Below are 27,653 nucleotides of genomic sequence, written 5' to 3'. Positions count from 1 at the left end.
GTAAGCAAGGGCCAGTCTGGAGCAACCAGACCAGTGGTGTAGTTTCTCGGATTCGTCGCCAAGATGGCCACTAGCCAACGGGCAAGTGACCGGGCAGACGCGTCGAGCAGGAAAATTCAAAAGGGCCCCACGCCGAACTCGTGGAGTGTGCAGAGCTGATCTTTGGTGCAGATGCTGCTCGGGCTGGGGCTTCTCAATTCCCAATGCACAGCTTCGAGGAGGCCTCGGGGGCTGCACAGTTAGCAGGTCGCAGACTTTTCAAGATGGCCGGTCCCACGTCTCTCGTCGCCTCCACGGGTCTCAGCTTTGCAGGGACTGTGGACTGGGCTGTTGGATGTCTGAGAATCCAGTTCTTGTCAGACTCTGGGCTCGGGCTCCGGCGGGAGGTGGCGGCAAAGCAAGTAGTGGATCGCTGGATGGTGCCTGCTTGCGCAGGGTGGTCACTCCTTGACCACAAGGGAGATTCTTCAGTTGTCTTCTTCCAAAGTAGAGTGATGAAGGTCCAGAGTTTCATTTCAGTGTTTCAGTCAGGATAATCTAAAGTCTCTAGACTCAGCCCCTACCTATATACGAATCTTAGGGGCTGGATTACCTGCTAGGTCCCTCCTATGGGTGGGACCAGGGAAGGGGGGAGGTTACACCCCTTTCCCTTTGTCAAGTTTCGCGCCAGAGATGGGGCAGGAAAGCCCCAGCACCGGTTTGAACTGGACTATGCATGGGAACCCTTGTGTGCCCAAGGCAGTGTCTCAATCCTTTCAGCCCTCCCTGTCCCAATACACAAAGTCCTGTCTGGGGTGGTGCTAGCACCTCCCAAGGTAGGAAACCTATTGTCCAAGCCTCCCTCGCTGGAAGGACTCCCAGCAGCAGGAGGTCAGACTTGTGTCTGTGGCAGCAGCATCCATTTTGTGATGCTGAGGCTCTGGTTAACTTTAACCGGGAATAGTAGGAACAACATGTCTTCTCCCTCTTGAAGGGTGGAATTCTACCCCCGTCGCCAGGACTGGTGAGGGGGTAGTATTCCAAATTGTATGACACCTTACTCGACATGTTTTGATAAAGCCAAACCATAGTTAGCATTTAACCGGGAGGTTCATAATGCACTTAAGAGTATATGGTATAGCAACATCCTAGAACAGCTATAAGGACATGGTTCCGAAAGCTGCAGGCAGGCTCGGCTCATGCTAGAGCACCATCTCACATAAAACCAAGCACTCTGCCTTTAGGATTGTTAAGGCCTGCCATAGGAGTGACTTATAGGTGTATATGTGTCCTGACATAAGGTTATATATAGGTATAGTATATCTAAACAAGGGGTGATTACATCACCTTGCCCCAGCTGAGTGATCAGCCAGTTGTGTCGATTTGAATGGCCAGCCAGGGGTGGCAAAAGATATGCTGCAGCCCTTGGTAGGCCTTGGATGCACCTATGCCCTGGGTACCTATGGTACACTGTACAGGTGCTCATAAGGTGACCCAGTATCCAATTGGTAATGTACCTAAAGTACATTGTAGTGAATTTAGAGAGAGAGCAGCTGGGCTGGTGGTCTGATTAGCAGGCCTACAGCCACATTAAGTCGAAAACCAGTGAAGCAAAAAGCAAAAAGTGGGGTGACCATGGGAAAGCAGACCCTACTCTCCTACACAGCATAGCAAATAGTCTACAAGTAGAGCATACAAGTGGCAACACCGTGATACAATGCACTTCCATTAAAAGCATAATAAATATAGCAAAGGTTCGCAGAACAGTAGTAGAAAGGAGTGTACGCACTACTGCGTCAGAGTGGAGAGGGCATAGGCTTGCCAGAGTAATTAAAAGAATACATTTCAACTTCGAACGTGAGAACCAGACCATACCTATGAAATAAACAAGGATAATTGATACATTATTAGAGCGCGGAAAGAGCTATTACATGAAATGGAGGGACGGACAACATCTATCAAGAATGGAAGTGGCATTCTGGGAAACCAGAAACAGCAGTCGGGCATTAGGCATAATAATGCAATTAAGGAGACAGGTTATCGTCCCTCAGAGAAGACTGAACCTCAGTCATCAGAGTGTCCCAGCCAACAGAAATAGGGTATTTACGCAAGCCCCAGATAGCTTCCTGGTGCAGGGCAGTGCTCTCAGCCTGAGCCCAGGCATCCATGAAGTGAGCCCAGGCAGAGAGCTGAGGAGAGATGGTTGACTACCATCTGCTAGAAATCAAACGTTTAACTAGCAAAAGAGCCAAGTCCCAGAACCGCGCAGTTACTTATTTTGTTTTGCTACGTCTGAACATACCTAGCAGGAACACCTCCCATGTGTGTAACCAGAGATTGCCCATATGGCGGGCTAAGAGGTTTGTGATACATAGCCAGTACTGGGAGAACGCAGGGCATGTCCAAAACATATTCAGGAAATCAGAGTCTGGCAACAGGCAGAGGGGGCAAATAGGGTCTGTGCAGTGGAAGTAGCAGTAGATGTTGTATTGGGCGAGGTAGGGCCAGTGCAATATGTAGTACTGAATTAATTTAAAACCAGCGTTACGGGACACCAAGGCTAGGTATGCCAGAATGCCCGGATATTCTTTGTCCAGACAGGGGCGACCCGCCTTGCGATCCCAGTAGCGGCATAGCGATGTAAGAGAGACTGTAGCATGCATTTGTAATGAGCAAGCAAACTATTTTATTAGATAGTGGCCCCTCCCTATGACATGGAAATACTGAATCACTAGGTGCACAGTGTGTTCCTGCTGTATCGCGCCCCAATGAACCCCCATAGTCCTGGTAGGGGAATTGTATAGTAGGAATTGACCCGGGTGAAGCCTGACATCAGTGATGAGTTCCTCCATGGGAAGGAGAAAGTCATCTTGATTAAGGTTACCACAGCTATGAACTCCTACTTCATGCTAAGGGCCCAAGGTAAGGAGCCTATTGTCTGCATAGAGGGAGACTAAATGAGTTGTGTCTACTAGCGGAATGCCCCATTGTTGACCATTCACATGGGAGACGTGAGCCAATGGTTCCATTGCTAAAGAAAATAGCAGTGGGGATAGTGGACATCCCTGACGAGTGACCCTATGAATCCATATGGATTCAGAGAGGGGGCGGCCCGTTTTTATGCTAGTGGAAGGTTGGGTGTAAAGGAGTTTAATCAAGCAAATGAAGCGGGTTCCCAGAACATATGTCTGAAGTAACTGAAACACGTAGGTCCACTCCAGTGAATCAAAGGCTTTTTCTAGATCCAGCACCAGACAGCCTGCCCGGTGCCAGACAGAAAAGGCATACTCCAGGATGCGAAGTAACCTGTGCAGGTTGAGGAAGTATTCCTTGCCGGTGCAAGCCCATTTTTGTCTGGGTGGACCAGACAGGGGAACGGGGGTTGGAGGGAGGGAAGATGGGGGGGGGGGAGCTGGTCTGCCAGTATCTTAGAGAGTATTTTGCAATTCGCATTAAGGATTGCAAGTGGTCTATAAAACTCCAGCTAAAACGGATCGCCGTCAGATTTAGGTACAGAGCTTAGACGAGCTTTGCGAATTGAGGGAGTAAGACAAGCAACTGGCATAGCCTTGTCGTAAAGCGCCTTCAAGCGTGGGGCAAGGAGGGATGCGCATATTTCATTAAACTTGGGCGATCGCCCATCAGGGCAACAAAACCTGCCAGATGTGAGCATGCATATAGCTTCTTTGATGCCAAAAAAGTGTGATACTACTGCATATTCAGGGCACTGCCCAGGCAATGTCCTCTGGTAGCTACGTTGAAGGAATCCCACTCAACCAGACGGGACATGTTAATGTCAAAGTATTCTGATCTGCTATTGCTGAGGGAAACACAAAAGGGAGGATCCTCTAGAGCTGTTTTTGTAAGCGTCATGTTCAGATAGGAGTGGGGCCACAGTCGCAGCATATACGCCAGTGTTCTGGCATTATGGTCAAAGTGAGTGCTACCGAGGTAATCAATGGAAATTATGTGGGGGACTAGATCCAGTGTGCTAACCAGGCGATCAATTTGGACATGAAGTTCATGAGGGTGTGAATAGAATGAATAAACTTGTGTTGAAGCATTATCCAATCACCAGATGTCAAGAAGACTCCAGTGATTTAGCCAGCCAGTTAGCGCCAACGCATTTGAAGTGGCGACAGTGTGAGGAAGTGGGGGAAAGGAGCGATCCAACTCAACATTCAGAACACTATTAAAGTCCCCAGAAATCTACTAGGGTGTTCCGCTCCAGTGCAACAGAATCCCAGATAGAGTATCCAGGAAAGCGGTCTGCTCAGAGTTAGGTGCATATATTGCTCCAAGCAAGACATAACGGCCCTGTGATCTACCATTTATAAAGATATAAGGCTCCTCTGGATCTGTAATTGTGCAGCTGTAACAAAGGGTACTCCCACTCTTATCCAGACTAAAATCCCACAAGTTCATGTGGAGTAGTTAGTAGAAAATACCTGTCCCCTCCAGCGCTTTTGTAAGCGCACAGCTTCGGCCTTCGTTAGGTGAGATTCCTGCAGAAATACAACGTGTGTCGCCCTACGACAGAGAGAGGAGTATACTGCGTAACTACAGGAAGGAGTGTGCATGCCTCAAATGTTCCAGGTAAGTATATTAGTGGTAGCAATTGTGGAAACTTCCCAAGGAATGGTATCCGACTCAATATAGAGAAGTGGTGCAAGTCTCACTTAGGAGCCCATGTTCTGGGTAGGTAGAGGCAGCAACAAAGAACCAATGTGAGCCAACAAGAGAGAACTTATAATAACAGAGGGTGGAGGGACAACAGGTTTCTGCCCAAACTTTTTAACAACTGACATCAGTGGAGGTGAACTAATGAAGGGGGTACGTGTTAGTATACAGGGTGTAGGAGGATGCAAAACTCCTCAATGCCAGGTAGCTTGGGAGGGCCTAGGGCTCTCAGAGCAAGCTGCTAAGATACGAGGCATAGCAGATTTTGCATAGTTAGCCAGCAGGAAAGCTCTGCGTGGGAGCCAGCCTGAGATAGCAGGAGAAAAAGCACAGTTGCCAGCTAAATAGAGTCAAACATGTGGCATTCACAGCACCTAGAATATTGGGAGTCTGGGCCAGATATTAGCAACAAGGGTGCCCCCGACAGGGCCAGAGCACAGGTTTGGAGATCTAGACCTAAAGGAGAGGCATCGGGCAGGTGTACACACTCAGAGCAGCACATAGGACTAGTCGATAGGTAGGTATACAGATTTATTGAGGACAGGACTCACATTTTGGGGCTGCTAAAAGAAGTCATTTCCCAAATGCGGGGACTCATGGCGGTATGCATAAATGGAGCAAAACCCAAAGCCAAACCACTCTAAAAGTCATGTCCCGCAAAGCACAGTGTGTACAACAGTGCCAGGTCTCCTGTAACACCATAGAACTAGTAAAAGAGTGTTCTGTGTACAGCCAGATTTGAAAGGTGAGTAACATTGTTCATACAACACAACAAAGCACCCACTGCACAGGACTGCAAGTACACTAACAAATTATTCCAGTACAAACAACGGGTGGCAAATTAGAAAGATATGTATGCCATACTCCAATGCTTGAGAAGCCATGTAGGACCTGTTACAAAAATAATATACATTTCAGGTTGGACATACGAAGAGAATGCACAAGCATGAAGGTGTCTCACCACCAGAAAGAGTTTAAAGGCTATTGTCTGCTGTTTGTGGAGTCATGTTAGGTGATGGAGCCAAGTCAAGGAAAGCAGGATATTGAGGAGTCCTAATCACTGGAAGATTTAGAGCCATCTCAGTCAGGATCCTAAGATGGAGCAGGATCTCCGAATGCTGCAGCCGCCTGCAGCGCCTGCCACCTCTCCTGTATAACCTGCTAAAGATTGGGCGAGCATGATGACTGCAGCAGTTGTTGTGGCCATAGGGTTCCTGCGGCGTTGACAGCTTCTGTCGGGGGTCCACAACCTTTCTGCCAGTGACTGTGACGAGGCGATCCCGATGGCCCAGCCCCGCTTTGCCCAGTCCTCAGGGCTTCTTAGGGTCCGTGAGGAAGAGCAATGTACCATCTGTCCCGACCTGAAGCTTTGCCTGGGACAGAAGTAAGTATTTAATGTAAGATTTCCCAACTCCACATTTGACAGCAAGAAAAGGACTCCACTGACGTTGTACTGCCCATGTATAGTTAGGGAAGATTATCTCACATGTATTGTCCACTGCCAGAGTGGTAAGCTTGCAGGCCTCTCTCAGGATCACATTGCAGTCCTTGTAGTGCAACAAATGCACCAGCAGCGGTCTCGGCAAGGCGCCAGGAAAGGGCCTCCTCGTCAGCACTCGGTGTGCCCGTTCAATTGAAAAGTAGGGAGAGATGGTAGTGGAGTGAACAAAACTGCGGAGCGATGCCTCTAAGTAGGGACACTGCATCCTGGCCCTCAGTGTCCTCGGGAAAGTCCACCACTCGGGAATAGTTCTCTAAAGACACTTAGCATTTTTCTATGGAAGTCAGGACAATGTTCAGTTTGTCATCAACAGTGGTGAGTGTGGTGGAGGGTTCTGAAGAAACTCCCTCCCTCTGGAAAAGTGTGGGCGGGGCTGAAGGAAGCACTCCGGACCAATTTCTTCTCATGGCCGCCAAGTGAGCATTCGCAGAACCAGAGAAGAAACAGGTCTTGCCTGCTGCTGAGGGTATGCTTGTGAGCACCCAGATAAGGTGAAGCGCTACACAGCATGAGCAGCCCTATGGTTGGAACAAACCTCAGGAGATCATAAACAGCCGCAGGTGAGAATCTAGGAGCTGTGAGGCGGTGGGCAGACTCCGAGGTATATGGTCCGGTGCAGGAAGGCTCCTGCGTTCCAGCGGGGGACAGAGCAACATGCTGGAAGCCGCCCTGCAAGTGAAGTTGGATGCATCGGTAGCGGGAAGGGTACAGCTCAGGGTACACCAGACTGGCACCAAGGAGCACTCGGTAGAGTCCACAACGCAATTTAGGTACCGTCTAAAGAGGGTGCTACAACAGTCAGTGTGCTACTATGCTGAGCATCAGAGAGGTCAGTACCCGGAGGTGTGCTTTGAAAAGTACATCTAGGTGTAGCTCCGTTAAGTTAAGCCCATAACAACCCTTGATATGAGGATTTAATAAAAAAAAAGGGCGCAGTCTTGAATAGATTAAACCTGCGTGTAGCACAAATGGGAAAATGTCTCAGAGCACATTTATTTTAAAAATCATTGACAAAACCAGTAGGACTACAGTTGGCAGATAGTCTTTGAGCTTTGCCAATGCTTGTTCAGTCATGGTCTTTGCGATACTTTATTGTTGGAAAAGCTGCAAGGTCCTGTTATCTCTTAAAAAAAACATTGGCTAAATACAAAAATATTTTGGTCTCATGAAATGAAATGTATATTTATAAGGCGCTCGATTGCCTGGGGGTGTTTTGGCTCTGTGGCTACATGAAGGCATGTCAAAGAATCAGGCTAATTTAACAGAAGAGCCATGTTTTTAAATGCTTTTCTGAAGAAAAGGAGATTTGACCGGCCTTTCAGATCAACAGGAATAGTGTTCCATAGTTTGGCCGTAACGGCTTTGATACTTCTACCGCCCTAGTAAGCCTGTTTAAACTTGGATCCGACTATGTACTTGGCTGTAGCAGATGGAAGCGCACTTAGGGGGTATATCAGGTAAAACATTTGTGGTTGTATTCCGGGCACGAATTATGCATGGCTTTGAAGGCAATACAAAGGGTTTTAAATTTGATCACTTTTTAATAGGGAGCCAATGCAACTTGACTAAGGCCTGAGAGGCCGATTGATTCCTGGGAATCCCTAACAGCAGATGTGCTGCAGCATTTTGCAAAATCTGCAGTTAATGCTGCATGTCTTTGCCGCATGTTCAAAAACAGAGCATTGCAGCAATCAAATTTAGATAAGACGAGAGAGGTCACAATCGATTTCTAAAGATCAGGGGGAATAAAAGGACAAACTTTCCTGATGATCTTCAAGATGAAAAAAACTAAAGTCACCGCTTTCACCTGTTCTTCAAAGGAACAGTTTATTGTCCAACAGAATTCCCAGATTCCTGACTTTCTTTCGCGTGTGTTGGCAGCATACCTAGTTCTTGTACCCACCAACTGGAGTCCAGAAGATGTCATTGCCAAGGATAAGAACCTCCGTTTTCCCCAGAGTTTAACTGAAAGCAATACATTTTCATCCAGTTGTCAATTTGTTGACTACAACTGTTATATCCGGCAGCTGTCTCGTCTGGGTTGATGGACACTGAGACCACAATTTATGTGTAATCAGCATACGAGATTATTGAGAATCCAAAAGATTTAATGAGCTTAGCCAGTGGAGTGACAAAGATTTAAAAACGGTGGGATTCAGGGAGGAGCCCTGAGGCACACACAAGGCAGGGAGAAAGCATCAGAACTTAATCTGTTCATAGCAACAAATTGTTCCCGATCAGATAAAAAGGATTTCAGGAGAGCAAAAGCGGCTCCCCTGATGCCTAGATTAAAAAGACAGTCAATCAACAGGTCATGATTGGCCGTGTGAATGCTGCTGAGATCTAATAAAATGAGGGCAGCTTTATCTCTGAGGCAACAATCAATGCTGACTCGGTACAATGTCTACACCTAAATCCAAATTGTGTGGAATCAAATAGGTTGTTAATGTCTAAAAAAGAGGCCAATTCAAGATTAATGGCGTTTTCCATTATTTGAGCCAGGAATGGGAGACGTGAGATGGGTCTATAGCTACTAGGATCTTGAGGGTTAAGATTTGTTTTTTTCAAAAGCAGAAGGCTAGAGGCTCTTTACCAATCTCTAGGGAAGTGCCCAAGATTGATCATATGATTAAAGGGGTCAACCACGTGGTAACTTATGATCCCAGGTACTAGATGTATAATTTTTGGAGGACACAGGTCCAGAGGAGAACCTGATTTGATAAAATTAGCCATGTTTAAAATCTGATCGGTGGCAAGCAAAGATATATAGCACAATATTTCTGAACTAGTAGGCAAGATATTATCATCCTAGGAATCTCAGGCTAAAAGCTCATTTGCCACAAAGGTGTTATAAAACATCCTCCACCTTAGCCTGAAAGAAGCCTTTTATGGTATTGCAAAAGGCTTGGTTGCAGTTGGCAATATTTTTCTTGGGCAGATTGGCAAGTTTCTTAACTTTCTTAAAAAGTTCTCTAAAAGTGTTTTTAGAGGTCTCAATCTTATTGGTGAAATACCAAGTCTTTTCCTTTATTATCATGGCTTTGCAGTTATCAATAGACTGTTTAGAAGTGTCTTTTACTAACAGATTGTAGTTCTTTCTCATAAAGCGCACATGGTAGCCCCTGGCACAATTACTTTGTGTGTGACTGGGTTCCTTGCGAAATGGTTGAATGCTGTCACTTACAGTGAAGTTAGTCAATGCTTGAAGTGGGCTCACCTACTGCCACATGCTGTAGTCGGTGGAAGAAAAATGTGAATGACAACAGAGCAGTGAATGAGGTGGGTTGGTGGAAAGCCCTCGTCAGAAAATACTTTATAGATATAATTTTAGTAAAAACAAAAAGGTCTTGGCTACAGCCAGGTCTATTTCTTATATATTTCCCGGCATATGACACACCGCAGGTCGCTTAATCTAGCACTAAAATAAAAACAAAAGATAAGAAAAACTTAGAAGTCTGAATGAAATAACAGTTGTAAAGTGTTTCAACATTAAGCACTGGAGATGGAAGAGAAAAACTAGACCCAACCAGATTTTAAAGGTAGTTTAACAAAAGTTGTGACCTAATTTTAACTGCAGACAGGTACTACATTTTCGAATGTTGCCTTGTCTATAAATTCCTTACTTGCATTTATGCAGATCTATTATAGAAAATAATTGCAAAAGTGGATTTGGTAAATGTTGTTGCAATTTGGGCAAAAACATTTACCGAATTAGTTTGTATTTTGCGGACTGACCTATGTACTAATAAGTTGGAGTCAGAATACATGCTTTTATGAAAAAAGGAGTATTTATATACCAACACAAAATAGAATATGGCATTTCCAAGCAAGACACACAGACCTTGTGGAGAGGGCTCGAGTGTTTCAACAGGTGAGTTCCTGAATCCCACTCCTCTCTTGCTATCGGTAGCGGTTATTCCCCATTCACTATAGGAGATAGTCAGATCAAGCCCCACTAGTTGTCTGAGTCTCAGGAGTGCCTCTGATACTGAAATCAAAAGTGTTCCAGCTGCGGCCTCCTCCTCGCAAAGACTGTCTCAACCAAACAACTCTCATTGCTTAGCCCCGGTGTCCCCTGCTTGCATACGGGGTTACTGCCCTCACTCTGTATAGGGCTACGGCCCGACTGGCATAGCAGCAATCTTAATGGTGGCCCGACCTGGCAAGCAAGGCCACTAACTTTGCTCGGCACCCGCGCTACTGTCCAATCTGCACGGCAGCTATTTTCTCGGCAGCCTCCCCTACATAAGGGTCCCCGACATCACTACATGCACAAGTTACGGTCCGATCAACAGAGCTGTAATCTTCACGTCAGCCCCACCTGGCATACATGGTTGCTGACTTCAATCCTCGTACGGCCTATGGCCTGATCAGCATGACAGCAATCTTCAGGGCTCTCTCACGTGGCATACAGGATCGCTTACTTCATTACACGGACCGGCTATGGCCCTACCAGAGCTCTAAGGTTACAGCTAACTTCGCAGCGGCCCTCCCCTGACACATGGGGGTCACAGACTTTATCCTGCACATAGGCAATGACCCAACTGGTGCAGCAGGTAGGTCCTCACACCTTGCTACCGGTATCTAATCGACAGGATCTCCCACTAGACATCCTGGTCACAGACAGCAGTCTTGCAGAGCATCTCCTCCTTGCATAGCCTTACTTGGCTGCTTGACAGTTGCAATTTTGGGGGCCTGGAGCTCCCCTTCTTATAGTTCATTTCCAGAAACCAAATATGATTTAAAGTCAGAGTCTTTGAAGTTTGCGTTGGCGATTGCCTTCCTTTTGTATTGCCCATTCCACGGCCCTGCCTTTCCTCTGGAAAGCAGTCTGTCAAAGCAGGAGCGGCTCCAAATCTGATATCTCCACAACACAGGCCATGGGAGTGACTAGAGGTTCACACATGGAGGTCAGCCACAGTGATATGTGTATCAAATTTTACCACAGGACCTCCCTCAACTCTTTCTGATCCACTTATCAGCTCCATCCCCTTGGTGGGGTGTGCCCTGCCCCCTTTCTAGTGAACTCTCTCTATTTTAAAGAGCACCCTTTGAAGTGTACCGAAGAGCTTGGCTCTCTCTTTCTCCAGTGTGTCCCACCCAGCTCACAGGAATGCAGCAATCCACAAGTCAGTCTGGGGGAATTCTTCTACCTCTTCATGTTTCCCATAATGAAACCCACAGACTTCCGTGTTTAGTACCATTCACAGGCGCGCACACACACACCAAGCACATGCATATAACATACATGTACTGCACAGCACTGCATTGTACCATTCAAAGGGACATATACACCCAGTTTATGTATAAACACACATTAATTAGTTGTAGGTCAAGGGTGAGTTAAGCACATAGCAGCTGAAATGAGTGAGCCTGTAGGCCTCACTCCAGTGACACACTTAGAAAGTCCTGTTAAGTCCTTCTGATCACTACACGGTATGATACCACCACTGCACTTGTGCTACGTTATCTCCTGGCATAGGCAGTAGCCTTTCACCACTACAAGGGCAGCACTTTAGGAGCCCCTCTCAGTCCAAAAAGACCACATTCCATGAGACTGGTCTATGTTAAGGCACAGACGCATGATCTGAGTTCGCCCATGACAACAAAAATCAACATCACGGATCCAGACATCAGTACAGTTGGGACAACTCAGGGCAGGGGTGCACACCCATCACCATGCTAGGGACTTTTCCATTCCAACAGTTGGTTCACTAAATACAAAGTCATAGTAGGCCGTAATTTGACCTACCTCATAAACATCAATGAGGTAGGTAGCAAATTACGACCCTCTACCCCAAGACCACACTCAGAGGCACCCTCCTTTACAGGCCACCAGGACCCCGCGCACAATTCAGTGAAGACATCACGGACTTCATCACTCCACACGCGCTCCCCTCCAAGGACTACATCCTTTTGGGAGACCTCAACTTTCACCTTGAAAAGAACAACGACCACAACACCACCACCCTTTTGGACAACCTCGCCAACCTCGGACTTAAACAGCTTGTCACTACCCCCACCCACATCGCAGGTCACACACTCGACCCTATCTTCACCTCCAGCAAACATGTCTCCTTCAGCCACACCACAGCTCTCCTTTGGACTGACCACAGCTGTGTTCACTTTACCTACAGCAAGCCCACATCCAACAACCATCCTCAACCTACTCTGCAAAGAAACTGGAACAAAATCACCATCGACCAGATCTCCTCATCGCTTCTTCAAAACCCCCCAGCCCACTCCGCAAACCCAGACCAAGCAGCCACCAACTTCACCCAATGGCTATCCAACAGCGCCGACATCCTAGCACCACTGAAAAAACGACAAATCAAAGTAAGCAGCAAGAAGGCCTCCTGGTTCAACGATGATCTTAAGAAATCCAAGAAACTCCGTCGCTCCCTTGAGAAGGCCTGGAAAAAAGACCCAACCACCAGCACCAAGGACGCCTTCAAAAACGCCACCCGCATACACCACCAACTGATTCGGAATGCCAAGAAAGCCGCTTTCTAGGACAGACTGGATAACAACGCCCACAACAACAAGGAATTATTCAACATCGTCAAGGAATTTACCAACCCTTCAGCCAACTCCAACGACATCACCCCCTCTCAAGCCCTCTGCGACTCCCTAGCCTCATTCTTCCACAACAAAATTGCAGACATCCACAACAGCTTCGACAACCGACCCGAAGACCAACCCTCCCAACCCCCTGCAGGACCCCCACACCCCCTGAACATCCTCAATGACTGGAAGCCAATCTCCACTGAGGACACCATCCGTCTGATGAACTCTATCCACTCAGGATCCCCCACAGACCCATGCCCTCACCACATCTTTAACAAAGCAGACTCCATTATTGCACCGCACCTCCGAGACGTCATCAACTGTTCCCTCAACTCCGCAATCTTCCCGGAAAGCTGGAAACATGCCGAACTCAGCGCCCTCCTGAAGAAACCCACAGCTGACCCCACCAAACTCAAAAACTACCGCCCTATCTCACTCCTTCCATTCCCGGCCAAAGTCATCGAGAAAGCGATCAACAACCAACTCGCCGCATTCCTCGAAACCAACAAATCCCTCGACTCCTCACAATCCGGCTTCCGAGCCAAGCACAGCACTGAAACCGCCCTCATTGCAGCAACAGACGACATTCTACTCTACTGGACAATGGAGACACAGTCGCCTTCATCCTCCTCGACCTCTCCGCAGCCTTCGACACGGTCTGTCATAGCACCCTTTTACAACGCCTCAGAAACGTCGGAATCCAAGGGAAAGCAATGGAATGGATCACCTCGTTCCTCACCGGAAGAACCCAGAGAGTCCGCCTTCCACCATTCAAGTCAGAAGCCACGGAAGTCATTTGCGGCGTACCACAAGGATCTTCACTCAGCCCCACCCTCTTCAACGTATACATGAGCCCCCTCGCGGTCATCGCACGCCAACACAACCTCAGCATCATCTCCTACGCCGACGACACTCAACTGATCCTATCACTCACCCGAGACCCTAACACTGCCAAAACCAACCTGCATGAAGGAATGAAAGAAGTAGCCGAATGGATGAAGCACAGCCGTCTGAAACTGAACTCAGACAAAACAGAAGTCCTCATCCTAGGCACCTCCCCCTCCGCCTGGGATGACTCTTGGTGGCCAGAGGCCCTCGGAAAAGCACCCATTCCGACGGACCACGCACGGAACCTGGGCGTCATCCTGGATTCCTCACTCTCGATGAACAGACAAGTCAACGCCGTTTCTTCATCTTGCTTCAACATCCTTCGCATGCTCAAAAAAACATTTCGCTGGATCCCCACAGAAACTAGAAAAACAGTCACCCACGCTCTGGTCACGAGCCGACTGGACTACGGAAACACCCTCTACGCCGGTACCACCGCAAAACTCCAGAATAAACTCCAACGCATCCAGAACGCCTCAGCCAGGCTCATATTAGACATCCAGCATAAAGAACACATATCTGGTCACCTGAAAAACCTCCACTGGCTCCCCATCAATAAGAGGATTACTTTCCGGCTCCTAACCCACGCACACAAAGCACTCTACGAAATCGGACCCGAATGCCTCAACACACGACTTTCCTTCTACACCCCCTCCCGCCAGCTACGATCCTCCAACCAAGCCCTTGCCACTGTACCTCGCATCAACAAAACCACCATGGGAGGTAGATCATTCTCCTACCTGGCAGCTAAAACCTGGAACTCACTTCCCACTCACCTTCGCCTTACTCAGAACCACCTAGCATTCAGAAAGCAACTCAAAACGTGGTTATTTGACAAGTAACTCCCCACCCTTCCTCAAGCGCCTTGAGACCCTATGGGTATGTAGCGCGCTATATAAATCTTCTTGACTTGACTTTACTATTGGCTACAATTACAGGCATGGGGACCTGCTAGGGTCAGCAGACCACCATGTGTGTGCTTGCTTTCAAACACATTGTTCTGCATTCTGCCCATCAACTATTGTTTTTGCATTTGTTACCCCGAGTGGGACGGGTATGCTCAGACGTGAGTCCTGTGCTCTCCATGCCACTGGAATCTAACTATCCTGGCTGATGAGGGCTGAAAGCCTGAAACCTGTCCTAGGATGCTTGTTTCCAGTCTAGGGAGGACTTGGCTTGGCAGTTCGGGCTGGACTGTTCCCATGGGCACATGGTCAAGACTGATTTGCATATGGCTGGGTTCAAACTGGAATGGCATGGTGAGCAAAAAAACAATGGATTTAGGCCCAGATGTCTGTACTGGGGTGAATGTATGACTTTGTTCAGCATTCTGTCCCTCAACTGTTGTTTTTTCATTGGTCACCCCGAGTGGGACGGGTATGCTCAGACGTGAGTCTCGTGCTCTCTATGCCACTGGAATCAAGCAATCCTGGCTGATGAGGGCTGAAAGCCCTAAACCGCTCATAGGATGCTTGTTTCCAGTCCAGGGAGGACCTGGCTTGGCAGTTCGGGCTGGACTGTTCCCATGGGGCACAGGCTCAAGACTGATTTGCATATCGCTGGGTTCAAACTGGAATGGCATGGTGAGCAAAAAAACAATGGATTTAGGCCCAGATCTCTGTACTGGGGTGAATGTACGACATTGTTCTGCATTCTGTCCATCAACTGCTGTTTTTGCACCTGCTTTCAAATAAAGCATTTTAAAATTGTTTTTAAATGCAGCAGATTGTCCTAAAAAGAAAATAGGTTCCGTCTAAAAAGAAAATGGATCAGGGAGGGGTTCCTAAAACAATGCTTTTTTGACATTCACAAAAGGGTAGAAGTCCCTTCGGACTTCTCCTAGTTTGTGAATGGGCTATCACCTCCTTTAAGGTGGTGGTAAAATATTAAATGTTTTCAACCGGATTTCAGTAACAAACATTAATACATACCATAAGGAATCAGTATTTGGAAGGAATGTCCTTAGACGCCCTTCCAAATACCAATTCCTTATGTTTTCCTAAACCCATCAAACAATTCACCAGATAAACCCATTTACCGATTCATGAAATAGGCTTAGCACAAAATTAAAAAATGGCTTAAGCGTTTCCAAACCTCAGATTTACCGAATCTTAGGGTTTGCGAACGCAAAAACCCTTTGTACATGAGGCCCATGGTTCTGTATCTTTAACGGTTCATGAAACCTCAAAGGTCAATACCAGTTTACAGTTGTAAGTACCATACAAGTTCTGCTTCCTTCTTCCACAAGGGACCCAGTGAAATAGGAAGTACATTGAATCATTCTTTCCCCTATTAGGTGACATATGTGGGGTAAGCTGGACACATTAGGTTTGTTCTTCTATTGGCTTTATGTTCTGGCTCCATAAAACACCTTCAAGGAGACAATTTAGATTCAAATGATGCGCAACAGGAGCAACTAAAATGCCAAAGGAGAATTGCAGAGTACAGCAGAATGGACTGAAAGGGCCAAACCTTCTAGTATTGCAAACTAAACTGAAATCACTTGAAAAATATGTAGGAAGAAAGTAAACCTCTGCACGGAGCCCGCCAATCAAATCTGTCAAAGTTCGAGGGGCAATCTCTGAAAGGATATAGTCAAACAGACAGCTTCGAATGAGAAACAACTGATGACTAACATACAGCGCCGTAACCACCAAGCAGGCCACATGAGGTCTCAGTAGCTACTATGCAGTAGGCGATGCTGCATTGTGTTGAACAGGCTGCAGTTTGGCTTTAGTCTGTAAAGCATGGCGGGTTATGTACCATTACAATAACCTCATGAATAAATGAAGTAATCTCATTACTACATTTAAGATTGAAACTATTCAACTTCAAAAAATTTTACTAGAAATCATTGTCTATCTGAGAAATATCATGAATATGCAATCCAAAACTGAAAGTGAATCCATAATTTTTTTCTAACAGTTGAAGTTTGACCTGAAGGACAACTGAATAGGCGTTTGATATCAAATTTATACACTCCAAAAAAGAACCCACCCACCTAAAAACATTTATCGAAAACATCTTTGATTATCCTGAAGCTACCATTGAAAGGACAAATTAGGAATATGTTACTTACAGGCAACCTTTGGAAGGGATCCAAACCTCGGGTTGCGAGAAAGAAAACCTGCAAATAAAATAAACAAGTAGGCAAGATTATAACCAGATTTAATTCCATAAACATTAATTTTAAAGTTAAAATGTTGTAAAGAGTCTTATTGTATCAAATGTGTTATCATTCTAAAAGACGACCCCTGCCATTTACACTTTCCTAGCTCAGGAAGTGTGCAGCGGCCGCCAAGGGGCAGGGTGCTTCCTTCAGAGAGCAGAGTGGGTGCCACTTAGACTACTCCTATTATGCAGCCTATTAAAAGTGTACCTGCAAGTTGCTTATCTATGTAAACTGTTGAATAAAGTTCATGCTCCTATTTCACTGTCACTATTGTCCATATAGTGTCTTGCACAACTTTATAACAAAAACGTACTTATTTACAGTTAGCGAAAAGGCACACGGAAAAACACAGTTCTCAATAGCACCTTTGCATCAGTTTGACTGTTTCTATCTCTTACAAAGAACAAAACAGGCAGACTATGAGTCATACTAGCATTTTATATCGACATAAAATATATCAGAACTCTTTTATTATACCCTGGACTTTGGTACGAGGTAAATCTCAGAGAAGGGGCATGTAAGTGCAGTGCTTAGCAAACCAACATTACACAATTTCATAAATAAATAAAGAATTTTAGTGTCCACAATCAGTTTTGGTAAAAAGATTACATTTTGACAACATAAATAACAAATAAAACGAGTATGAGAATAAAGAGTTCAAACGTTAGAGATAAAGACAACATTACAGAGATAAACATTCGAGAAGATATTATCAAAATTAATGATAAGCCAAACCTAATGAAAAACATCACAAGCAAAAATCATTGCTTAAAATGCTTTATAACAACAAATGTGAACAATGAAAATAATGGTAAAAAACTAGAACATTAAAAATTAAGGGTAACCAAGGGAAAACAAATCCCCAAAAGAAAAATTATCGTAACTCTACAACCTTAAAAATCACAGGGGAAGCAAAACAACGAAAGACTGTAAAGTTATTAACGGTTGAAATACCACATAAAACTCAACACTCTACTAAAAAATTAAATGTATCACCAACAAGACAAAAACTAGTAAAACACATTACATTAACATTCCAAAGAATACAACCAAAAATATGCTAAATTAAAACAAAAGTAGGACTTCCTAAAAGTTGACCAGAACTTGCTATCTTCCAATATCCAATTTTCGAAGACAGATGCAACGGACGGCCAAGTAAAAATGTTACAATTTGACTTTGAAACAAATATGCAAGCCAAAAATCTTGACTTGGATCAACATAGAGGTTCTAGACTATGTGGGTTCTACAAACCCGGGGTTTCCTCAACCAGATATTTTCAGTTGTAAGAGCTTCAACATGGACAAACTTGAAAACCACGTCCAATGGCAGCAGGTCAAATGGCTTGAGTGTCTGGGTTTACCGGAGTCTGCATACTGAGCCTTCTGGCTCAAATTATAGAAATGGTGTCTTCAACCAAGATTCCCCAAATATCTTAAAGTTGTCAAGGGACCCTGTCCACACATAGGAGATACACAGAATAGTCACACTTCCAGAACCGGATACACACCGAGCCAGCTCGACTTATGCAACTGGTTACATTCCACTCCAGGATACCAGAACTCAAGCTAACTTGGCCCCCAGCACAGTTAAAAGACCTTCCTCTGGCTTTACAGGACACTTCCCAGGCCAAACATTCTACAAACCAAGACCCCCTCCAGCTGGAAGTCATAGGCTCAACTTGGCTCGAGTCTTGTTCCTGAGAGTGGCACTTTTCAATCACGGAACAGTTCTTTTGCCACAGAGGAATCAAAGTGCAAGGAGCAAATTCCTGACACATGTCCTTCCTTAGTTGAAAGGTAATGTAGTGTTTCTCCTTCATTAAAATGTGAACACAGGGGGAAGGGATTTGCAAGATATGGTCAAACTTTTCACACATGCATTCAAGTCACTGCACAACATAGGACAAGCATACCTCAATCATTGGCTTCACTTCCACCAACCCCCATGCAACTTCGCTCCACATCACTCTCAGTCGAACATACAGATGCAGAATGGGAGGTCGATCATTCTCCTAACAAGTTAGCAGATTCTGGAAGGACCTCCCCCAACATATCAGGGCCTCCTCCTCACTTCTTGAATTCCGCTAGAAGCTAAAGTCCTGGCTTTTCAATTAGTCTCCTTGCAGGACTATCAAGACTGCCTGAACTCAAGCCCAACCCAACTACCATACTCGGTGCCTGAATATCCTCACGGGTAACAAGCAGCGCTCTACAAATCAATATTACATTACTTCTTAAACTAAAATTCTCAAAGACCTTTGGACAAAGGATATAAGACAATATACAATAATTTTCTTCCAACAAAAATCACACCTCCTTTGACACACAGTAATGTTGGTAAATGTCGGTGCAACACCCAAATTCCACAGAGAATTCTGGTAATATTTGCATGTTGTAATGAGAATGAAAACAGGAGGAGCATGTTATTTCTCAAAACGATTTAAAGTTATAATACCTGTCCCTTGAGGTAGAGGCTCAACTTAGCTGGCTCTTGCGGACATTGCAGTGGCAACAGTTTGTCAGAGAGGGAGTTGGCCAACCAAGCCCATTTTACCTGTGGAAGAGGTTTCAGCATGGACGCACAGTAGATGCAAAGAAGCACTGCCTTACAGAGAACACAGTTTGTGTTTTACACCATCTCCTGTGAGAAGATGGTGCTAGCTGTCCGGCACATAGAAAGATGGTATAATCCAATAGACAGTCCAAGGCAAGAGAAGCGAGTCAGAGTAACAAGAATATTGCCTACAAGAAAAATGAATTTGGACTTGGAGATGCTTTATAAAAAACAGCAGAGATGAGCTCCACTCACAAACGCCGGTCAGTAACAGGCCAACAATATGGATTTGGGGAAATACAAGTGTCCAAGAAGGGTAGAGGTGGGAACACCAGGGACCCATCTCATATGGCTATACATATAAAGGGTCCTGGAGCCTCTACCAGGTGGAGATGGAGAATCAAGGGGAGGTAGAAAGACTGCCATCCTCTCTATCCTCAGTGCATTCACAGGTTTAGACAAATGAGAAGTGAAGGACCATGCTTAAGAGGGAAGTTTAAACTACACTGAAAACAAACCCAAGGAATGTGATGAACTACAGAGCATTAAGTAATATTTGGAGAATCTGTCCAATGATAAAATATAAGCACGACTATATTTGAACAGGACCCATGAGTTTGTCAGTTTAATCTTGTGATTCCCGGTCACACCTACCAACACTGAAACTACAGCTTTCTCTCCAATAAGAACAACGGCAATCTCTTGGTGTCCTAACAACCTTTAATCCAGCCATCTGGTAGTTTCTTGGATTCAATATGTCTACCTAACTTTAAAGACTTTTTCCCAGGAAGCTATATCATGCAGTGGCAGATTTTGTTTAGCCATACATGTAATTTGCATTTGGAAATTTTAAAAAACACGATCAATAGAACTGCAATTACAATCCTGATACTATGATTCAAGATATTTGAATAATGACTTCAAATCCAATCTTTAGCTGCTGTTGCACCTAATATACACAGTGTATAGGACAGCCCAGTATCTTCCTGACAATCTAGGTACTTGCAATATAAAAAGACTATGGGAATCCCAACTGTACTTATTTTCTATATTCTTCTACAATAGGTTTTTAAAATTTTAAGGTGAGTAAATTAACTTTACCTAGTATGCTAATTAGTCATAAAGTGCTTTAGGGACTGTTGGAGAGGGGGGTTTGAGGGGGGTTTGAGGGAGGTAGTGGGAGGAGGGTAGGACGTTGGATCGATTTTGGTGGGTGGGGGGGATTGTAGGGGATAAAGTCTGCTGACTGTCAGAATATACGGGGCAGTCGCCTGGACATTTGAAGACTGCCTATATACCTCTTTGGACTACGGGAGACACCAATGTATGTTTGTTTTGGCTTAGGTTGGTGGTTATGAGGGGCATGTATTCCTGATGTTTTTCCACAATGTCGTCTTTTCTATGTGCAAAACAATAAAAATTGTGTTTAAAAAAAAAAAGTGCTTTAGGGACTCCTGAATGATCCAGTGTAAACAGGATTAATGCTCTGGATTTCCAACAAATCATTTCTTTTATTCAGAAAAGGATTTAATATAGGTGCAGTTGTGCTAGAACAGTTTTCGGAATGGGATGCTGCCATCAATGTTGCATCACTATAGTGAAAAGAATTGTAAAAACCCAAGCGTCACACAAAGAGTACGTTTAGCAAATGAGCCGCCTCCTATCATCAGGAGAATGGTAGGAGTGTGGTATGTAGCCGGTGGTGAATTTTGAAGTATACTGAGCTGCCAGTTAAGGTATTACCTTCACTGGCAGCACATTTTTCATTGATATGGCTGCAGAACTTGCACTGAAATGCAGTTTTATTGACAAAGCCATAGCGACAAAAAATAAAGTAGCACCACCCAACATAGGTCTGAACACTTGGTGTTTCAGCACCTGCCTTAATTCGTGATTTAATAACCAACCAATGTATTAAAAAAACACTGTATTGCTTTATACATTTAGATAAAGCAAAATAACAATAATGGGCAACTGAACAAAATAAACCATTTTTTCCTATGGTTAAATCATGGATATGTAGTGGTTGTATGCTTCAAAATGTTAGGCTTTGGTTAGAATACCTGCTCTTACTAAACAACTTTATTTGAAAAGAGATCTTATTTGCTATGCAGAGACATATTAAAGGAATACAGAGATGTCGGTATATCGTTTGAATAGTCCTGGTTAAAATACCTTGTAACAATTATTTTCATGATACAAAGTGTACATTACCTTTATAGACAAGGCCCTGAGTGACCAGCATGCTTCCAAGGGACAATGGAAGAGCTACAAAGAAAATCAAACAGAAAAGTACATTAAACTATTTAATGTTACAACTCAGAGTGTCCCATTATTAGAATAATTCGTCAGTGATGCATGAATGCAAGCTCGCTTTTTCTCTTAAAATCCCAGTTTACTATCAGTGGTATACAGAAAATAGATATTTTAGAGGGGTAAGCCAATAATTAAATTGTTTATTTCATTGTTTATAGTGTGTGACAGTGTTTTCAACAACTAGTTATAAAGAGTCAGTAAAAAATATCTGAATCCCGCCTTTCTTGGTAAATCAACTCTGCTCTCGGCAAGTCAAAGAGTCAGAAAAATCAACTACAAGTTAAAAAAATCTTGTGACAGATTTTCACCTTTTTAATATACTGGTAACTGTAATAAAGTCATTATTATGTATTCACAAGTCTGGGATTCACACTCGCCCATTAAACAGATCAAATTCAGATTTACAAAACAGGTTACAGTGATGTCCCTGTGCTGGACCTTGGACATGTTTTACCTTGTTGTAAGCTGATAAGTCATTTTCTTTTTATATTTTCTAAATGAGAGAAAGGACGTCCAATCTTGCAAAATATCACATTGACACAAATAAAATAACAACAGTTCATAGGTTTATACAGAGATCAGTGTACTCAATTTCGTAATGCTCTATCCACATGTTAGACATTCCATTCAGTAAAAAAAAAAAAAAAATGAGCACAAGCGTTCTGAGGAACAAACAGCACACCAACCAAGGTCAGAACTGCAGTTCTCATTCTAGTTAATGCAGGACTGAAATTATAAAGTAAACCTAGGGCTGAGCACATGTCTGCATTTTTATTAGTGGGTCGTGCATTGAGGAAATTGAATGAACTGAGGACTATTTGTTTAGGACAACAAAGGTCACATCACATAAAGATTAGTTTGCAATGTGTGTTCGGCATCAGATGTGTTGGAAGTACTTTCAGTGCTTTTGTGATATTATATCTTTTAACTGTGTTAAGGACAATTGACCATCCCCTTCTTTTGGACCTTCTGCAAGAGGTGCAGCTTGAAGGTGGGAGTCCACAGTTTACAATGTCCTCCATGGCGGACTCCTTTCAACTGATCGATCAAACCACCAATATGTGGTGTTCCTCAGCCTTCCATACATCCTTTAAAGTGCTCTGACAACCAATCATTAATATGGATTTCTTTTCTGGGTTTTATTTCTAATGAATGTTGATGTTGACAAACAATGGCCATCTAATAAAGAAAACCCAGGCAGCTTTGGCTACCAACTTTAAGCGTTGTCTATCTGCTGTAAGATAATGGGTTCCTATTGAATGGCCATGTTATGTTAAAACAAGTTATAAAGCGCGCAAATACCCATAGGTGTCTCGCCAAACCCCTTAGTAGAGATAATTCTGTTCCCGATGCCTCTAGTAAGCTGGTTAGTCGTTACTATGTTCAGACTCTCCATAGAATCTTTTCTTGTTTGTCCATGTTGGGTAAACGTGGTCTGAAATGTACTCACATCCCCGAAAGAAAAAGCACACATCTCAACTCTCATGACTTTACAGAAACCTTAGGTGCTCTTCATTACTAAGAGTGTTTTTTAAGTACAACACGTCTAATTTACTCACCATTAGCGTTAATGTATCAACCCCCAAGTATTGCCAGCAAGTCATTTTCTCTTATCTCGGGCTCCGTTTATATCAAGGTGTTCAAACGTCCCGTCTGCAGGTGTACGTGGTCATGTTGGGCGAGTAATAGTGGTTCAGCGAGTATTTACGGTGCTTGTAGCTTTAGTAGCAGAGTTAGATTTTCATATTACTACTCACATTTAAGGAATTGGTGTGCCTATGAGACAGTTATGCCTCTCTCTAGGACTTCATGGTGACATCCACTGCAGGGACTACCTTCAGGATCTAAATACAGTGTTCATAGGACACATATCGGAATGAGAGAGAAAACAATTCTAGTGCTTTGTGAAACAAGACAGAATTCTAGGCACACCTTTCAAATGCCAAGTGACTAGCAACACTGCAGATTGAGCAGATGTTTTCCACTCCTGCTCACAGTCCACACTGCTTCCCTTCACAGCACATGACCCTTCATTTCTCCCTCATTTGTGAATTACTTTAGGTAAGACTCTGTTCACTTCTACCTTTCTAATATATAAATCTCCTCTGAAGATTCTGGAACAGCCCCAGATGTTGTTAACTATTGGACTTGTCAATGCCTGACATTTGATGTGTTTTATTACTAATGCAGAGATGCCACCTATTCTCATGCTTGTGCCATTGCTCTATGTTAATTGTGGCATTTATAGCATAAGGTTCCAGATTATTCCTTCTTTTTCATAATTCCATTGGTGTCTCTGACTAGAATGCCATTAAGTATATATTTGGTAGAGATGGGGGATTATTTATATGCACTGGCGATCAAAGGTCATGTGGAACTGGCTTGAGCCTAGATCAATAGTCTTGTAGGTCTTCAGAAAACAAGTTCATGCTATGTTCCTGCTTTCTAAAAATGTTTTAAGGAGGCAGCTCTTTCTTTGATCTGGGTGCCCAGCTCTGGGGCACTTAGACATTCCCATATGGCCCATATCTGCTACTTTAGCAAATATTACCATCCATGAGCCTTCCAAGTGGAACGTGTGGTGCTCTAGAAAATGTGCTTTCTAACAAAACCTCAGGGAATCCCTGCCTCAACCTGTTGTATTTACACTTACTAGAGTGGGGTAGTTGTATGGCATATAAAGACTCTAAGGAAAGCTTCACCATTTTGCCTCTGATCAACCTTTCCTAACTCTCTTTAACACCACTGACTTGATATTATTAGCCCACATTATTTTTGTTTGTCCCCACCAGTGTACAAGATTCTGCTGGACTGCAGATGTACCCAAGGTGGAAAGGCTTCTAACTTAGAACATAGCTATTGGGAAAACTACACCTTGAAACAGCTGTTTAACAGTGCAAAGGACAACACCTTTTTCATGTACCACTAGAAGATGATCTACCGACCCCTTGGAGTAAAACCATTCAATCCCACATAACATGGGCTGTTTCTACTTCTCCCTCAATGTCTATGACATGGTTGTACTCGTGGGCATGTAGGAGGGGTCTATGTGCCTGGTGCATGGGTACAGTTGTTACAGAACACAATGAAGGCTCTTCTTCAGGTTGACTTTTCTGTTGTGCTCTGCTTCATGCGACAACCTGCATTGGTTTCCTCCAGGCTGGGTGGGGCTTAGTTCGCTTACAAATCCACAGTCACCTGCTTTGAGAAGTGAATGGATAAATTAACTTACTAAAAGCAGTCGTGATGTTTGGGCATTCCAGTGCCCTGAGCTGCCCATAGCTCAATCCAATTGAGGGGTTGGGCCTATAACACCCCAATACAAATCCAAGTTGCTTATCTCTTCTTTGGATCATGACAGGCAAGCTACCTCACGTTGTGTTTGGATGGGGTTATGAATTCTTAAAGAGTACTGGTGTTCTGCCAGTGCCTAGATTTTCATACGTTTTTCCCTTTAATAGCAAGTACTTATTAGTTGACTTGTTTGAAGAAAGTCTGCTGTCCCATCTATGAGAAAACATTGTACCACAACCAGGTTTTTGAGTTGCTGTTCACACCAACAGCCATGATGAAGTGTAGAACCAAGGGAGGAGGTCCTGATGCTGTGACTACACCAAGGCCATGCTGACTGAGCCACTTATACAGGGCGGGTTTAGTGAATAGTTGCCCTGCAGCCATGGGTAAATGTGACTCTGTTGTTCTGGACTCAATTCTAAAACGTTGACACATTTGTGTGACAGCAGGGTCCAGGACATCCCAGAGTCGAAAGATTATGTCTGCTGGGGAGCTCACACTTCCCCCTCATCCAGACCCTTCAATACCCTATGGATTGTAGGGAGAATAGTCCCAATAACAACTGCTTAAGCCTATGCAAGTTTGAGGTAGACTATCATTATTGCCTCAACAAGACATGGGATCTCCCCTTCCTTCCTAGATGTATTCCATTGGGCTGAGGCAGTGCTTAATTTGTATTAAAAAAAAATAAGTACCAGGGTTCTCATCAAGAGGACACAGCAGCCTGCACCACCCATTACCCCTGCCACGCTACCAACACAACTATTAACCATCACACTCCTACAAGTGTGACAATTCGGACATACCCACAAAGCTATAAGAATCAATTGGGCGGCAGGTAATTGTCATTTTTAATGTATATTGAATTAATAATTAACTGTTGTTGTGGTCCTCTCTAAAATAGCCAGACAGTGGCACTTTGTGGCAGGCTGTCACAAGCGTCTGTGTTGACAATTAGGTACTGGTGCGCAGCACTGGAAACCACAGGCTCAAATTAGGGACTGCAGTTGGACAAAATCCCGGTTTCGCCCAGGCTCATTGTGCCTTCTCTAGAATCATTTACCGCGACAAGCTGCTACCAAGAAGGAAACATACAGTTCATGTCCAACAACAGGCAATTTTAGTTTCCATCATGTGTAACATGGAAACACGAATGGAACTCTGCGTTTGATCTGCCATTCCTTCGGAGTTTGTTCCGCTTGTTGTTTTTACCCAGTTTACAAAATGCTTTCACAGTAAGAGTGTTGGTGAACATAGTAGCTCTTTCAGAAGAAGAATGGACCTGTTGTTAATTTTAGTTCATATAATTGTCCATCTAGCACTAAAACACTCCACTGTAATTGCGCCTCATAAATAAATAAACCTTAGCATAACTCTTAACAATAAAAATTGGGAAAGGCGAACAAACATGCAAAGCTAACACTACATCACAGCCAGTTTAATACATCAGGTTTGCTGTGTTTATCTGATCATTGAACAACCATCATGGCATCGCCCAAGATAGGGCACTCCGGGGCAGAAAGATTACAACTGGAAGAATAAGGAAAGAGTCTACATCTAAAGAACAGGCCTCCAGGAAATATAGACATTTATATGCTTGAATGAGCCAATACAATGTTCATTACCTCTGTAATAGAAGCTTTCCTCTTTACATTCGTGTATGATGTTGGCAATATCTTTTCTGTGAAGGTGGGTATTTGAGATGGGGCACTCGAAAAAGCCCTTGCCAAAAAAAAAAAAAAAAGAACAGAAGGTTAATTTGGGGTGAGTTTCATAGCATCACCAGAAAGTAACATATGATTAACATGCCTTATCAAAATCAAAAGATAAATTAATGTGTACAGAAATCCAAACATTGCATATATTCAGTTTAAACTATACTTTATTGACACTGTGAATTCATAATTATAGGATGACACATGTTGAATTAATTAAGCGGTCCGCTATGAAATTAGGAAGCCCTATTTCAGGCCCTGCCTTCTCTATTTGATTCAGCGGTAAGTTGGGTCTGTCAGCATCTCGAGTTTTCTTTTTAGGTCTCGCCTATTAATCCTGCAAGGGTTAATAGACGAGAGTATTGAGGGCAAACCAAGGTCTGAAACCATCGCGGATTTCGGACAGTTTGTGTGGTGCAATGGTGCGGAACGCGCGTCCACATCAGAGCCATCAGCCTCAGCCCTGCAGTTTTATTTTCACGGCCGCGAGGCCGTGCTCTCACTTCAAAGGAATGCGCACCCCGCCCCTGCAATGCCGAGAGCATTTCCCGGCCGCTTTTCCCCCAATAGCTTTTCCTTTTATTAACATCTCTGCCTGCACAGCGTGCCCACATCAAAGCCATCAGCCTCACCCCTGCAGTTTCACTTTCACGGACGCGGGGCAGTGCTCTCACTTCAAAGGAATGCGCACCCCGCTCCCGCAATGCCAAGAGAATTTCCCCCTAATAGCTTTTCCTTTAATTAACATCTCTGCCTTCACACATTTCTCCGCGTCTAAATTTGCCCCATAATATTTTAAGTTCATTTTAACCCACTCAAAAATTCTCCACAACAAGTTGACAAATACAAAACTCTACCGATTTTTTTTTTAATTTGAAGTGTCCCGCTTAAATTGTTTCCACAGTGTAAGCTGACAAATTAAACTCTACGGACTTTTAAATTGAAATCCTCGTTTTCGCTGTTCTGTTGCTAAATACTGTATCCAGA

At 44.2% G+C, this 27,653-nt stretch overlaps 1 protein-coding gene across 1 annotated transcript in view; it reads right to left on the bottom strand.

The window, feature by feature from the left end:
* OCIAD2 (OCIA domain containing 2) overlaps positions 1–27,653 on the bottom strand; it is a 95,176-nt gene that overhangs the window by 29,222 nt on the left and 38,301 nt on the right. The window contains exons 2-4 of the mRNA XM_086962660.1: positions 26,577–26,673; positions 21,556–21,609; positions 16,695–16,742 (exon numbers count right to left, since the gene is read on the bottom strand). Coding sequence (XP_086818786.1) covers positions 16,695–16,742; positions 21,556–21,609; positions 26,577–26,673 — 199 coding nt within the window. The remainder of the gene's footprint in view (positions 1–16,694; positions 16,743–21,555; positions 21,610–26,576; positions 26,674–27,653) is intronic.

This window comes from Lissotriton vulgaris, chromosome 3_1 (genome assembly GCF_964263255.1).
Source record: "Lissotriton vulgaris chromosome 3_1, aLisVul1.2, whole genome shotgun sequence".
Classification (NCBI taxonomy): domain Eukaryota; kingdom Metazoa; phylum Chordata; class Amphibia; order Caudata; family Salamandridae; genus Lissotriton; species Lissotriton vulgaris.
Note: the sequence above shows the minus strand (reverse complement) of the source record. Positions and strands in the feature narration are given on the sequence as shown.